Source organism: Mauremys reevesii, linkage group 8 (genome assembly GCF_016161935.1).
Source record: "Mauremys reevesii isolate NIE-2019 linkage group 8, ASM1616193v1, whole genome shotgun sequence".
Classification (NCBI taxonomy): Eukaryota; Metazoa; Chordata; order Testudines; family Geoemydidae; genus Mauremys; species Mauremys reevesii.
This window is the reverse complement of record NC_052630.1, coordinates 4989070-5006025: the sequence shown is the minus strand read 5'-3', so window position 1 is coordinate 5006025 and position 16956 is coordinate 4989070. Positions and strand designations below refer to the sequence as shown.

At 42.2% G+C, this 16956-nt stretch overlaps 1 protein-coding gene across 7 annotated transcripts in view; it reads left to right on the top strand.

Moving 5' to 3' along the window:
* GRIA1 (glutamate ionotropic receptor AMPA type subunit 1) overlaps window positions 1–16956 on the top strand; it is a 159940-nt gene that overhangs the window by 109765 nt on the left and 33219 nt on the right. For all 7 annotated transcript variants that reach the window (XR_005583659.1, XM_039484516.1, XM_039484517.1 and 4 more), the window contains one exon: window positions 640–1010. Coding sequence is in view for 6 of the 7 variants with exons in the window: in XM_039484516.1 (XP_039340450.1) it covers window positions 640–1010 (371 nt within the window). In the remaining variant the exon portion in view is untranslated. The remainder of the gene's footprint in view (window positions 1–639; window positions 1011–16956) is intronic.

Below are 16956 nucleotides of genomic sequence, written 5' to 3'. Positions count from 1 at the left end.
CTTTGGGAAAATTGAAATGAAAGTCAATAGAAGTTAGGAACTTTTGTACATCTGACTAGGTGCATCTGTAAGCACCTAAATACCTTTCTAAATCTAGCCCTATATGAATTAGGAGCCTTCATCCGATCTTCAAAAGTGGCTTTGGCTTTTTTGAAAATATTTCCCTTCATCTATATGAGTCATGCAATAGAAAAGCATCTCCTGCTGAAAATAAACATCCTGGCATCATCCAGTCAGTAGACGTTCTTCCTGTCTCTTCTGCTGTGTGTGTGTGATAAGACTCTGTTACTTTGTCATTTCTTAATTGTGCAACGTGATAGTGAAATGAGATGTCACTAGCCTTGGATTGTGACATCAATGTATGAATCAGACAAGAGGACCTGATTGTCTGGGAAAGGAAAGATGTCTGATTTTTAAACCTACTCGCAATCAGTAATAATAGGAAAGGAAATAACATGCTGGTGTGATTTTTTTTAAGCGTTTCTCTAGTAGTTCATTTCTCCTGATTAAATCTTCCTATGAAATCAGAGAGTGGATTGGGAGTGTACAGTAGAAGGAAGGCGAAAGAGAAGGCTGGTGATGGAATATGTTGGTACATGTAATCTACAAACTGTATCTGGTGTTTCTCTCTCCTTTCAGAGAGCTGATGTGGCTGTTGCACCATTAACAATCACCCTCGTCCGAGAAGAAGTCATAGACTTTTCCAAGCCATTTATGAGCCTGGGCATATCCATCATGATAAAAAAACCTCAAAAATCCAAGCCAGGCGTCTTTTCCTTTCTGGATCCCTTGGCTTATGAGATTTGGATGTGCATTGTTTTTGCCTACATTGGAGTAAGCGTTGTCCTGTTCTTGGTCAGCCGCTTCAGCCCTTATGAATGGCATACTGAGGAGTTCGAGGAAGGGCGCGACCAGCCGCCCAGTGACCAGACTAATGAATTTGGGATATTTAACAGTCTTTGGTTCTCCCTGGGAGCCTTTATGCAGCAAGGATGCGATATTTCACCAAGGTTGGTTACCTTTCACACACAAACAGTCTTCTAATTCATGCATTTTCAGTCCTTTTGGATGCTTTTCGACCCTCTTTCTGTTTTTCTCATTCAGTTTAATTTCTGAACTACACATATATTTAGAAATGGGCCAAAATAGTGATCATTTACCCAACACTATAAACACTGGAGCTCAGATAAAATGCTGCTTTTAAGACGTACCACCCTAGTTTTAGGTTTGGTTTTGAAAAACAAAATTCCAAACAACAAGCTTCTGCAAAACTACCTGCCCCACCCAGCCAGTTTTGCTTATCTTTCATTTTGTTGTCAATGTCATTTCTCTTTGAACAAAAGAGTCATCCTGGCTTTGCAGGGAAGCTTTGAAAACCCAGTAAAACAATGGAAGAAAGTTTTATTTTATTGATGATTTGATGTTCCCAATGAATGCTTAGGCACATCTTGCCAAAGACTGTAAAATACATTGAATTGCAGTCGATGGCACTGGCCCCTTGGAGAGGTGCTGTGTTTTCACTATGTCCTCCCATTTTATAGTCAAGGGTTCAAGTGTATGTAAGGAAAGGAGGAGTTGCAAAGCACCAGAGGGCTAAATGCTTCCTTAGCACTGCATCTAAATAAAAGGCTGGCACAATATGGTAAGTTGGCTGCAAAGCTGGGAAAAATACCAGAAAAAAATTGTGACATGGGGAAACCATGTAGCAAAAGCTCTCATGAAAAAAGAATGTGCAAATTAGTCACTGAATTAGAAGATCCAGTCATCATCTTTACAAATTCTGCATTTATTTTTTGTCAGTAAGTTTCCTCGGACCATCCAAAAAGCTTGCCTTCCTTTTATGGAAGTAACATTCCTGCAATTGCACTGGTAACCAGTGATTTTTGGTTTTTATTTATTTTTCCTTTCTAGCAATAGGGTTAATAATACAAACTCTCTCCAGTCTGGCATTTCATGCAAAAAAATACTTTTCACTTGGCTCTAACAAGTATTCTTTGCTTACAAAAATTGTACATCAAGTAAATAATGTTTCTCAAGTGAGGAGTATTTGATGCAGTGGTAGATGTACACTCCTCACATAATGAAGAGAAAACTGAATATTAGAGGAGTCCTTGTGGCACCTTAGAGACTAACAAATTTATTTGGGCATAAGCTTTCGTGGGCTAAAACCCACTTCATCAGATGCATGGAGTGGAAAATACAGTAAGCAGTGTGTATATGAAAAGATGGGAGTTGCCTTACCAAGTGGGGGGTCAGTGCTAACGAGCCAATACAATTAAGGTGGAAGTGGGCTATTCTCAACAGTTGACAAGAAAGGATGGAAATCACTTTTGTAGTGCTAATGAGGCCAATGTAATCAAGGTGGCCATTTCAAACAGTTGACAAGAAGGTGTGAGAATCAGCAGGAGGGAATTAGTTTTTGTAGTGACCCATCCACTCCCAGTCTTTATTTGGGCCTAATTTGATAGTGTCCAGTTTTCAAATTAATTCCAGTTCTGCAGTTTCTCACTGGAGTTTGTTTTTCTAGGTTTTTTTTGTTGAAGAATTACCACTTTTAAGTCTGTTATTGAGTGTCCAGGGAGAGTAAAGTTTTCTCCTACTGGTTTTTTAATGTTATAATTCTTGATGTCAGAATTTGGATACAAGATTTGGACACAAATCTGACATCAAGAATTATCAAGTATCAGAGGGGTAGCCGTGTTAGTCTGGATCTGCAAAAGCAGCAAAGAGTCCTGTGGCACCTTATAGACTAACAGACATATTGGAGCATGAGCTTTCATGGGTGAATACCCACTTCGTCGGATGCCACAGGACTCTCTGCATCAAGAATTATAACATTCAAAAACCAGTAAGAGAACACTTCACTCTCCCTGGACACTCAATAACAGACTTAAAAGTGGCAATTCTTCAACAAAAAACCTTCAAAAACAGACTCTAATGAGAAACTGCAGAACTTGAATTAATTTGAAAACTGGACACCATCAAATAAAGACTGGGAGTGGATGGGTCACTACAAAAACTAATTCCCTCCTGCTGATTCTCACACCTTCTTGTCAACTGTTTGAAATGGCCACCTTGATTACATTGGCCTCATTAGCACTACAAAAGTGATTTCCACCCCTTCTTGTCAACTGTTGAGAATAGCCCACTTCCACCTTAATTGAATTGGCTTGTTAGCACTGACCCCCACCCCCCTTGGTAAGGCAACTCCCATGTTTTCATATGCTGTGCATTTATACCTCCCTGCTGTATGTTCCACTCCATGCATCTGATGAAGTGGGTTTTAGCCCACGAAAGCTTATGCCCAAATAAATTTGTTAGTCTCTAAGGTGCCACGAGGACTCCTCGTTGTTTTTGCTGATACCGACTAGCACAGATACCACTCTGAAACCTGTATATTAGAGTTGGTCAGATATTTTTTAACAACTTTTTTTTTTTGGCTGAAAAATACCGATTCATCGGAACTGAAACTTCACAGGAAAGGGTTGATTTTTGATGAATTTCCCTACTCGACAAAATGATGAAACTAAAATTCTGAAATTGTCAAAATCCCAATCAAGGCAAAAACCCAAAAAGATTGAAAAAAAATGAGAGACATGATGAAAACTAAATGTTTTTAAATGATCAGAATGTTTTTGTTTCAATTGACCCAAACTAAAAATTTTTAAATTAGTCAGTTTGTGAAAGTTTTGGTGATTTTGACCTTTTGTCCCAATTGGGAATGGGAAAAAAATTGAAATCTTTTTTTTTCAGGGTGGGGAACTATTTTGGAAACTATTTCCTGCCCAGTTCTGCTGGAGATGAATCAAAAGCATGAGTTTAGATCTGGATTTGGACAGATCCAGTGTCAGGGTTGGTGTGTGTGTGTGTCAGGGGGAGCAGTGCTTTAAATCTATGGGCTCGGCATGGCTGTTATAGAGATAGAAACAAGATGTGGCTTGAGGGTGTGGATCCAGACTTCACAGAAGTTCACTAGTGTTCCAGTCCTGTGTTTTGGTTTGATCCACCATTTAGAATAAGACCCTTTCCAAGCCTAATATTGGCTCGTAAAGCAGAGTTGCAGAAAAATTATTCTATAGACTGGCTTCTTTGCTTTCTCTATTTATGTTCCCTAGTGACGTAAAGATCAAATCTACTCTAGTAACGAATCAAAGAAGGCCTTTTTCCATCTGTTTTTTTTTGGTCTTGTTTTTCTTTTATTCGAAGCCTCAGATAACATTCATTCTGTTTGGGGCATTGTGGGCTGTAAATGGAAGTTAATTTTACACATGCTGAGAGGACAGTGAGAGTCTGGGGGATAAAACAAGAAATGATTCCATCAGCAAATAGCAATAACACTAAACAACAACAGCAAAAGCTCTTGTATGATGAAAATTAAAGTGCCTGTATGCCTGGGTTCTTGACTGTTTGTTGCCTGTTTGGCAAAATATTAATGAAATGCTTGATAGCAGAGGAAAAAAGCTTCCAAAGGTACTCTGGTAGATATGACATTTATAGTATTAATATGTTTTAAAGGTCATCACTGATCACTGATTATCAGGCGTCTACCAGAAGTGTTTAGAAAGTTTTTCCCTATGAACACCCGTGGGGAGGAGTTTAACCTTTAAGACCATCTCTTAACTTGGCTGCATGCATTAGGACCAGATAATTATTGTTGTGGTTGCTGTTGTTGTTATTACTGGTCAGGAATTTTTGTCTCAGGAAGTTTCAACATTTTGAAATTAGTTTTCATTCAGAATTGAAACAGCAAGTTGAAATATTGAAAATTGTTTGCAGAGTGAAAAATTCGGAAACTTGTCTGATTAAAAAATACCAAAATGAAAAATATCAACATTTTTGAGTGAATTAAAATGATTCAACATTTTGAAATGGCATTTTTTCTTTTGAACTGCCATTTCAAAATGTAAAATGGTGTTTCATTTTTAAATGTCAACTCTAAATGATTGTTTTTGTTTCCATTCTCCTGATAGTAAAGCTGAAAAAAATAATTGAAATTGACATTTTCCCACAGAAAATTTTGATTTTAAGACAGTTGCATTTTCTGACAGAAATATTTTAACACAAAAAATGTTGACCAATTATTTTTATTATTATAAAATCTGCTTGCTCGGATCTGTGTCCAGTTGCTTGTGGGGTATTTTTATCTTCCACATCTTTGTTGGCTACCTTAGTAACAGTAGCTTGTCCTTCAGCAGAGACCACCACAGCAAAACCCTGTGTATACCCATCCTGTCAAGTGACAGGACAAGCTATATAAGCAGTGCAGCCATATCTCACTATTTTGAGGGGCTGTGTCATGTTTGGCGTCCAACAACCAAAATAAATGAGCATCCCCCAGTCATCTGTGAACCCAAGCGTCCTGTTCACATCCCGGTGTCAACGGGCTACCTGAATGAGGGTTTCCATTTGTCAGAGGATGCCTGCTGCTGAGGTTAGCCAGGGGAACTAGGATCAGGGTTAGACAGTTTGGTGGTGCAGGGATGTCATTCTATTGAGGATCCTGTGGAATGTCCCAGTGTGTGGTGGGGATGGGACTGAGGCCCTGTCGAGATGGGAGAAGTGCTCTGGAATGCTAGTTGGCAGTATGATTGTTCAGAGGCCTCAGGGTTGGGGGAGGGTCCTTTCCAGAGTGGGGGGGTGTGAAATTACTTTCTGCTGGGCGGGCAGGTATTTGGGGGTATGCATCCTTGGGGAGGATTCTGTGGGGAGTTGTTGTGGGGGAAGGAAGGAGGAGATTTCTGTGGGGTATGGCTTGAGTGGAGAGAAGGGGAGGGGAAGTTTCTGCGGGATGTCAGACAGCATAGCAATGGTTCCTCTGTATTTCTCACTGTGGGGACATGGGCTCTTGGGGTGCATCACTACATGTGGAGGGAGACATGTCTGAACTGTCGTGATGGAGGGGTAGGTTTGCTGTAGCGTATCACCCCGAAATAGGCATTCTGTAAAGCGTCATTGGGTCCGTGTGCCTGGGGACAGGATACTATGGTGTGTCACTGAGAATGGGGTAATCCTGGAGTTTGGGGTGAGGGGACTTTGTGTGGAGTGCCCCTGTGCAGATGCAGGGGGGTTGTGAAAGGTTAGTGTATTTGGGATGGGGAGGAGGGTAACCAGCATCCCCTGGACTGGCTGGATATCAGCCCCTGCCACCTGACAGGGATATTTACCTTTTGTAATCCCGACAGACAGCAGGTGACTGGAAATAGGAAGTACTCACATAGCAGCAGTCCTGGGCCTTGTATGCTTACTGTATGAGATCAAAGGAAAACCAAATATTTGCAAGAAAGTCGATAAATGAAGGCAACTGTCTTAATAGAAATACCCCAAAATAAGGAGAGGTTACAGAGATTCAGAGGCAAGTTAACATATTAAACCAATGCATCTAACATGCCCCATGCAATTGCTGCTTAAGAAGGTGTGTCACTGACAAGAAGAAAGCTTTTTGGGAATTAAAAAGAGCATAGATGCTGCAATATTTTGATGCTAACAGTGCAGAGCCTAAATGCTCAGTAGATGCCTGCCCATATAGTTTGGTGGTTGTCCCTCTGCAAGACGATTGCCCAGTGGTCTCAGTGCAGGAATTACTGAGTGAAATTATATGCTCTGGGTTAGGCAGGAGGAAAAAGTAGATCATATTTGTCCTAGCTGCCCTTAGATTCTATGCTTCCAAAGTACTGATTGAAGCACACCAGAACTATGCTCAGATTGAAAAAGAAAAAGAAATTGTTTTGGGTAGCGAGTGGTTTCATGAATACGCTTATGGGCAGAAATCAGTCAAGGCTGAAACAGACCATTAAACTATTGATCTGTTCATAGCACCACCTAGACTTCAGAAAATGATTGTGAAATTGCAAAAGTACTCGTTAAATGTGAAATACAGGCCCAGTAAAGAGCTCCTCATCACAGACATCCTTTCCAGAGAGCTACTAAATATTCTGCAAGGATTTGCAGGATGAGGAGTGTGAAGTAAATAACCAAATCCTCGCTATTTCCAAAACACAATTTGACACGCACAGACTAGACACTCAGAATCACCCAAACTTACAACAGTTTGAGAGCTAGGCCTTGTCTACTCATGAAAATTGTGCTGCTCTACCAATACCAGTACAGTTAAAATGGTACAAACCCCTCTGGTGTGGACACAGTTGTATCAATATAAAAATGCATTATATCTGAAGGACTGCTGTAACGGTGTCCACGCTACAGTTTGCGCCAATTTAACTATTTTGGTAGAAAATCACCTCCTAAGTGACACAGTTATACTGGTACAAAGATTATATGTACAGCAGGCCTGATTCGAGAGTGACAGAGAAATGAAAAGCCTGTAACAACAGAGAGAAAGTTCTGCATGTGAGGGATGGGAAAGGATTCAGGCTCATGTTTCACTTTGGTCCCTCAGTTGTCCTCATTGCCTATTGCAAGTTCTGCCTTCCTTGGGGTGGGAAACCAAGGTGGATTCCTAGGTTCACAGACCCTGGTACCTAACTAGGCCCCTGTGGGTTGGGAGCCTCACTGACTCTCTCTCCATCCATGGAGGACCTGCCTGAATTTCTGAGACACCCCACAGCTTTCTTAGCAATGGAAAAGAGTAGAAGTGTAGCGTTCACTGATTATTTACAAGCAAGACAAATTTAAACATATATGTCTTATGGCTAGGATCAAGCACTTGCTATAAGCCTACCAGCCAGTCCTCCTGTCTTCCGTTAACTCAGGGAGAGCATGTTTCTCTCTTTGTCATCTCTTGGGCTGCATCTTCACTGCTAAAAGAGATGTGCTTTTCTAGCAAGATAACTAGTGCTAACCTAAGTTTGTCATGCTGGGATCGCTGTACCTGCCTGTCTGTCTTTATTTAGGCCTTGGCTACACTGGCGCTTTACAGCGCTGCAACTTTCTCGCTCAGGGGTGTGAAAAAACACCCCCCTGAGTGCAGCAAGTTACAGCGCTGCAAAGCGCCAGTGTAAACACTGCCCCAGCGCTGGAAGCGCGGCTCCCAGTGCTGTAAGCTAATCCCCACGGGGAGGTGGAGTACCTGCAGTGCTGGGAGAGCTCTCACCCAGCGCTGGCCCCGCGACCACACTCGCACTTCAAAGCACTGCCGCGGGAGCGCTGTACGGCTGCAAGTGTAGCCAGACCCTTAGTGTCCTTCTTCTCCTTGATCTCAGGATCCATTACCATATTCAGGGAGGTCTCTTCCTTCCCCTTCCTCTCAGGCCACATCGGGTGTGAGCCCTCAATGTGTGTTCTTTTGTCTCAAACTGCTTTTTCCTGACAGCCAGGACTTCTAGCTGGGCAGACTACATGAATGGCAGCTCCATTGTTAGGGTGGTTAGACTCACTAAACCCCCATGGATTGTAATCACTGTCCTGATTACCGCATCTCTGTGGATGAGGGTGTGAAACTGTCTGGGAGGCAGGGTTCTTCTGAACCCCTCCTGTGCCATACAATCTTAGAAGTCGAGTGTATAAATCATATTTTAGATCCTGATCAAAATATACTATTAATGGGATATCTTGTCATGGTACAAACACGGCATAAGCTTGCTAAACATAATCTGCAGCACTGAGAAATATGAGAGCAGCGCCGGAGATGTCCTGGTCTGGTGGTCATGAAGGCTGCCACTGCAGATCTAGTGTGCATATGAAATCTGCACTGCATTCAGGGAACAGAATGTAAAAGAACCAATCCTGTGTGTCAAACTCTTATCCGAGATGGGGATGTTTGATAGTAAATGGGGGATTTCTGGATTGTCATTGTGTATGTGTGAACGGGAATAGTGTCTGTAGTATATAACTGTACAGGGACAAAGTTATGTTAAAGGGTATGTCTGCACTGCAGCTGAGAGGTATCATTCTTAGTTCAGGTAGACAGACTTGTGCTCGGTCTGCTCGAGCTAGTGTGGATGTTAGTGCACGGGCAGTGGCTCAGGCTATCGTCCAAGCCTACCCGACTCCCTGGGTCCGAGCTCGGGCAGGGAGATTCAAACTGCCTCCCCTCCATCCCCACTCTAGTAGAGGATGGATATATTGTGGGAGCTTTCAAAGATATGGCTATGACTCAGGAGTTCGGGATCAGGCCCAAGCTTTTTTGCAGTTTGTTGCAACTCAAGCTGAAGCTGGTCTTAAATATATATATATATCGGTTGTATTTCAACTTCTGGAAATGTCACCTTCCATTTTAGAAATACATTGAATGGCATCCTAATTACCTGCACCTGGGAGAGTTAATTACTCTCAGCAAGATGAAAATTTGGGCCGGGGGTGGTGGGAGGTGGCAGCACTCACGAAGCTCTAGGAGCTGATGGCCACACTTACCTCTGAAATGCACTTAGCGAAGGAAGTTAGGTGACTCACCATAGAAACATCTCAACAAACAGTTTGAGCAACATGAAGTTAAGCAACTGCACTTTGGTTCTTGTACATATTCCATGGCAACCGGGAGGCTGCAATCAGTGAACAATGGGAAACTTCAGAAAATGCTCTTCCCTGCTTTCCCTTTGGAGAAGTGATGAGGGGAACAGAAGGCTCATGAGAAAGGAATATTTAAATGATAAAATACCCTTGGAAGAATAATAGTGAATTTCAATTGTACAGAACAAATGATAATCCATTGGATTTCCATGTAGTCCCTTCAATCCAAGGATTTCCAAATGCTTTATAAATATTGAATGCCAGCTTTATCCATTCATTTGTCAGCATCTCACGCAAGCACTTGTTATGCCTTCTTCTATGCAAGCACCTTCCTCAACTCATCCACAAGCTCAGTACCTTCTCGGTATTCGCGTTCCCTTCTCTTGAGGAAACTTGCTGATTATTTGTAACCTGCGGATTTCTGCATATCTGATTCAAAAAGGGAATCCACATACACGGACACTTTGCCAGTGTGTTACGTTATGAATACATTTCACAGCCCTTTTTAGTTATTAGGCCACTGGAGGAGAATAGTCTACTACTACTACTACCACCAGAGAGCAGAGCTACTCCTTTAGCTCAAGTGAAAGGAAGTGGCAATGCTATTTAATATACATGTTGGCTTGACAGAATTTGATTGTTTATTTTTAAGCATTTTTAAAGATTTAAATTTTCATAGTTGCACAAAATTATGGGGTGGGGTCAGATAAATATTTAATGATGAAGCCGACAAAGTGGGTATTCACCCACAAAAGCTCATGCTCCAATACTTCTGTTAGTCTATAAGGTGCCACAGGACTCTTTGCTGCTTTTACAGATCCAGACTAACACGGCTACCCCTCTGATACTTAATGACAGTAGACATTATAAAGCTATACATTTTTGAATTTCAAACTGTTAAACACAGATCATCAACATCACAGGTCAAAATACACAGTGTAAATATACTTAAATCAACACATCATAACCTGTTGTAGTAGTTATTTGCTAGTCCACCTGCAACCACCCTAATTCAAAAGTCTAGATCACTGGATTTTTGACTCTAAGAAGTTCTCAAGTAGCATTTTTCCTACTTAGCCTAGCTATACATTTTGATTCTTATTGCTGGAAATATTTTTTTCATCAGTTTGTGCATGTACAGTGTAATCAACATAATGGCCATTCACCAATAAAAATCAAAACCTTCCAAGCCTATATATATAGGACACTTCACTGGGAGTCAGGAGAGCTGGCTTTGGTTCACAGCACTGTCACTCAGTTGTTATGTCGTTCTGGGCAATTCATATCACTGATCTGTTACCGCTTCCACCCTTTCTCTGTCCTGTGTATGTAGACTGTGAGCTCTTTAGGGCAGGAACTGTCTCTTAGCATGTAGTTCGTATTGTGTCTAGCCCAGCGGACTCTCCCAATCAAGATGCTACAATAGTACAAATGTTAACTCATGATACAGAGAAATGTAGGGCCCACTTCTGTCCTCTCCTACATAAGCAAAACTATCTTTTAGAGCCAATCCAAAATTTTTCATCAAAACATTTTTTCCCTTTTTTTGTGTGTGTGGAAAATGTTCTTGGTTTTTAAAGAAAATCTGGAAAGCAAAACCGAAATATACTTGGTAAAATGTTTGGGTTTTGGTTAAAAAATCAAAATAAAAAAATCAGGTTTTGATTTTCAGAAACTGAGTATTTTAACCAAAACCAGTTTTGTTTTGCTTTGTTTGTTTGACCAAAAATGATTTTGAATTCAAAATTTTTTTTCTAGATTATTTGCTTGTGTTTCTTCCCCTGCAAAACTGAAAAAAATTCATGGAAATTTTCAAAACAAATGAGAGGATTTGGGGTTTTTGTTGTTGTTGTTGTTTAATTTCCCATGGAAAATACTTGGCATTTTTATCGGAGGATTTTAACAGAACATCTCTGATGTGGGCCAAGCTTGTGTTAGCCATTTTAAACTGTTTATAATGCTTTATGACTCAAAAATGTGAACTTGTAGGTTAGATTAGGCATTATTCACCTCAGTGGGAAATCCTTTGAGGATCAAAGATGTCCTTTGTTATGCTGTAATCTCAATTGTTGGTTGTGAATTAGTAACAGAGACTTTTTTATTTTGATAGCCTATTTTCCTAAACATATTCCAATCCAGTCAGGGGATGCACATGGCTAGATCTTTCTAATAACTAGTTGGAGGTGTTTTTGCCATGGAACAAGGGGTTTTGTGGAGCTCAATGACCTATGACTCCCTGAAGCGGTGTCCTTTGCAAGAGTGGCTTTTACACAGAGCTTTATGTTGCCACTCCAGAAAATTATTACATCTAAGATAAGAAGCCCTGGCTCTGTTTCACAGGCAACAGAGGAGCTTTGTTAAATAACTCCCCAGTATGCTGCACATCACTTTTATCCATGATAACATATCATTTGTGCATTGTCTGGATACACAGCTGGCTGAGTATTGAATTCCCTGATTCGAATGGTTCTGGATTCCAGACTTAAAAGCTAGTATCCACTGCTGCTGATTTATTCCTCCAATGGCGGGCAGAAGTTTCTGGCCAATAATAGAGAAAGAAGTTCCTTTAATTTCTGTTTTGGACAAATTATAACCATTTCATTTTCATTTTAAACTTTCTCCCAAGTGCTTGATTGGGTGACACTGCAAATACCATTCTCCCTTGTACACAAATCTGTGCATGAAACCAGCGAGTATCACAACACAATATCTTTATGTCTCAAAGCAGCATCACAAAGCAATAGGCAGGGAAAGCCGATGCTGTCATGGGTGGTGCTAAAAAGCTGGGGAGCGAACTTACTTAAATGGGGACAGGATGCCACTTTGCTCTTTATGGGAGAGTTGGAAGAGCTGATCGACTGGAGAAAGCGATTTATGCAATGCAAAGAGGATTAACCAGTTGATGAGGCTGTTTCTGGAGACAGAAAGGATTGAGAGATCTGAGGAATGAGCAGGAAGGTGCATTTAAAAGAGGTGGGTGAATTGGGCTGGTTCGCTTTTTCCTGAGATATTTTATATTCTTATGTTCAAAGACTTTTCCTCTGTAGTAGCTATGCAGGTGCCACTCCTGTGGTGTCCATAGAACTGGGGGTGAGTGTGATAAAACACTGTTTTTATTCATTGGGTAGTACTGCAATTCCCTGGTGTCTGCTTCAGTCTGCCAGACACAAGGTATGCATTCCACCCTGCACCACGGCAGTGGAAATGAGCCCACAGACGCACATTATCCAATCTGTTTCACACTTTTGTAACCTGAATAGCGATTTCCAGACACTGAGATAATTTTATGTCTGGATACATGATGTAGAAACTCAGAATAATCACATGTGCCTAGGGGAAAATATTCCCCAAATTGTGATGAGCAGGTTTAGTTCCATAACAGGGTTCAATCAAGAATGCATCCCTGCAAACTCCCAGGGGTCGAATGTGGGGGGACTTGGAGGGGAAGCTTGAGACTTATTGTGTTCACTGTTTAGCTCTGAAAACCTGAGTCTAAGTCCCAAAACTGAGACGTGTGTGGAGGCCTCCTGTCTTCGTCCTTTGTGAATATTTGTCTGTATAATCCAACCATCTTACTCCTGATGCCTTTTGCACAGGAGAAACCCAAAAGCAGAAATATTAATGGCACAGAGGGTCCCTGAAAAGAAGAGCCCATCCCAGGAAAGGATTGAGGGGCATAAGCCAAGTGATAGGAGCCCCTGGACTGCAGAGTTACTGGTCAGGGTGGAGGAGAATTGGGAAGGTGGAAATCATATAAGCATGTTCAGGAAATTTACCCACATGCAACCAGGGCTCCCAGAGGTAACGTTGCCTCAGGTTTTTCTAAAATGTTTGGGCACATCTGCATATATATGTATGTAAAAGTCACTGTTTGAAAGCAGCTGTCTCAGCTTTTATCACAGAATTTATTTTAAAACCTCCTCAATACTGCAGCAGTCTCTGAGCTCTGTTTGCTGCAGACATGAAGAGGCATTTAGGGTCCCCCTCCCCTCCATTTCATGACTTGCTCTATTTAAGATGGACGTTCCAGTCAGGCAAGTGCTTCCCAAGGCTTATTGAGTTTGTTGTAGTCCAGAGCAAAGACCACAAAGGCGCATGCAGGAGGTTCTGTAATCATTTGTGTAGCTATTGTGGTCTTCATTGGGAGAAACGAATTTCTTTCGCTTTCCTTGAGCTCAGTAGATGCACTGAGGCCAACCATGGTCTAACAGTGTGCCGTGTCCAGAGCGCAGAGTGGAGTCTACATTCGAATCTCAGAGGAAGAGGCTGGGTGGCTGAGCAGATAAAGCTCTCCAGGGGCCGCTTTGCAGGCTCCATCTTCAAAGGCCAGCTTGGTAATTCTCGGGAGCACCATGGTTCCTGTGATTGGCGGGCAGGGAGTCCATAACCGGTGACTGTTCCTGGACTCATGGATGGTACCTTTCACCACATCACCGTGAAGAGGTGAACTATGTCCATAAGTCAGGAGGGGTTCATCTTGTAGTGTTATAGCAGGGCAGGGAAGGGTGTGTGTGTGTGAGTGCATAAACAACAGACTTTTAAAGAGGTTGATCTGATTATGAAGCCCATAAGGTAATTCTGGATTATTGCCTATCCCAGGAAAGTAGTCGCTTACCTTCAGATCCAAAGGCTGAGCGGTAATCATTCAATAGCAGCAACGATCCTTTGATCCTCTGATAAAAGGCCCCATAGAAGTGCAAAGTGTTTTAGCATTTTTTTCATTGGAGGACTTCAAAACACTTTATGAACACTAATTAATTCTCACAATACCCCTTTGAAGTTACATGATTAGTAAAAGCAGGCAAACAACCAAATCAGATAATGGAGATGAGGAAGAGGAAGATTATCGCAGAGTGAGAGGGAGGAAAGAAGTGTACAGGGACTCTGTAGATAAAGAAAAACAACTAGGAGAAAGGAAAGTGGGATGGGGGAAAAATATTAAGAATCTGAGACTATCTAGAGGAGCCAAGATAAATTGGAATGGGCATAAGCATAGATCAAGCAGAGGCCCTTTCCCTGCCGCTAAGATTGGGGTTTTCAAAGGAGTGAAAAGAGTTAGATGCCCAATTCCCACTGAAATTCAGTGGGATTTTAAAGAATAAATGGCTCTGTTGTCCACTCCACATGCATAGTCAGAAAAGGATGGAATCCATATGGGGCTTGCCTGTGGAAGGACAGAAATACGAGGCATGCTGCTCCCTGGCACGCTTTCCTCCTTTCTCTGGCTTCATGAAGCCTTGATGTTGTGCTGTTTCACGGCATCGCCAAAGATAAACATAAAAAACTGGCTGAAAGGCTGCAATACAACAATACTTTGTTTCTTCAAATTCAGAATAACACACAAGAGTCCAAAATTGGAGAGAGAGAAAACAGGCTGCTCCATAAAACAGACAGCTCAGCTCACCCCACCTTAGTGTAGGCTGGCTGGCTGCAGGCTGACTTTGTCTGCTTCCTTACCGCACCCCCTACCTGCAAGCGGGATCCAGAAAAAACCCTCCGAATTTAAGGTAATTGATCACCATTTTTAACAGAGTTTTCAGTACACCACACATGGGAGTCAGGATATGTGGCTGAGGAGAGCATACAAGACAGAGCTGCTCTCCCTGGCATTGTTTCCAGACCCTTTAAGAAAAAGGGGTGTGGAATTTTAGCAGCTGAGTTAATGCTGATAACATTAATTCAACGCACATGTGCCCCTTCCAGGGTTTGAGCCCCCCTGCCCTGGGAGGTGTGTGGGGACTAGTGTGTAGGCCCGAGTGCTCCTGGGCCTGTATGGATCTTCCAGTTGGGTCTTCGTATCCAGCCCCAAAAGTCTTGCTCAAGGACCACTGCAGCAGACTTTGTCTCCCCCTGCCCCCATTAGCTGTCTACCTGCTTTTGTTCTTCTACCCTCCAAGAGGCCTGATTTAGACACGACTACCTGTCACATGACTTAATTCACTCTCTCCACCTGAGGAGAGAACCAGCCATGTCACAAATGGGCTGAGACCTAGTTCCCTTTAGAAAGGCCAGCCACCCTGTGAAACTGGGGAAGAATTAAATTGGTTTGTCCTGAAACCCAAAGGCAGTTTCAGAGATTAAAACCGAAGCAGTGACTGCGTTTGAAATGTAAAAGAAGGACTTTGGGGAAAATGAGGAACTGGTGGGATGTAATCCAAAATATTTTAAATCTTTGCACCTAATAATCTCAGCAAGGTGAGATTGTTGGACCTGGCCACACAGTATAATAGGCACCCATTTCAAAAGAAAGGAAAATGCAGTGAAATTCTGTGCTACCTGAAGCAGAGGTCCCTGAGTAATGGCTCTCCTGAGGCACCTCAGCTAGTGCTTCTGCTGAATTTTATGCTTGTCACCTTGTGAAATTTGTGCAGCAAAGCTAACAAATGTCACCAAAGTGAGAAAAAATGAGCAGCTTTTTTACAGAGAAAGTTTTGCTCAGGGGGACTGAAAAACTGTGTTTTGCTTATAGCACAAGCTTGTAAAACTTCACCAGCAGAACAATAATTATTTTGCTTTCGTGGAAACCCTCACCCTGCCTAGTTTTAGGTTCCATACAAAGCTTCATCCTAAACAGCCATCCCTTAAATGTACCTGGAAATATCATGGAGAGGGGCTCTGGTAGGGTCTTAATCAGCCCATCACCAGTGAAAGTCCTTGTAGGGGAGAGGAGGCAGTATTGCCTCCTGCCCTCTCCCAGGGTGAATTCCCCTCTGGTGCCACTGATCTCACTGACTCACGGAAGTGCAAATTGCATCCTTCAGGCTGGGCCAATATGTAGACAAAGAGAGAGAGCTTGACATCTTGGCTTTAAACTAGTGGGTGAAATTCTGGCCCATTAAAATCAATGGGAGTTTTGCTGCTGACGTCCCTAGAGGCAGGATTTCACTCGGAGTGCGACTCTCCTGCTTAGCACTCCATAGCACCTTCACTTAGGAGGACAACTGGATATGTTTTTATCTCTGACTTCCCTATCAGCCATCAATACACTTGTACTTTTATGGGTTCTTCCCATTTGCTCTCCTCTTGTCCTTCATTTTCTCTCCATTTTTGACAGCCTTCTGGAATGAAACAGGTGTGCACCCTTTGGGTAATCTGGCTTTCTGGGGAGATATAATGGGTAGAAGTGGCTATCAGTGCCCTTCGTGTGATTGAATTTTCCCTTGTGCCCGTGAGCGTAAAATGTTTGGCTGGAGTTTTCTCCTTAATAATCCTCACCCTTAACAATGGCATTAAGAGGTAGAAGGAATGGACTCTGAACAGCCACAAGCTTCTCTGTGATCATTGCTAATAGTCAATGCTCACTGCTTAAATGGACAGGACTGAAAGCAGGAGAGTCGCACTCCGAGTGAAATCCTGCCTCTAGGGACGTCAGCAGCAAAACTCCCATTGATTTTAATGGGCCAGAATTTCACCCACTAGTTTAAAGCCAAGATGTCCAGACCTCCTACAGCCTAGTCTAGTAACACTATTCATAATAAAGTCTCTAGAGCTCTTTGTCTACATATTGGCCCAGCCTGAAGGATGCAATTTGCACTTCCGTGAGCCAGTGAG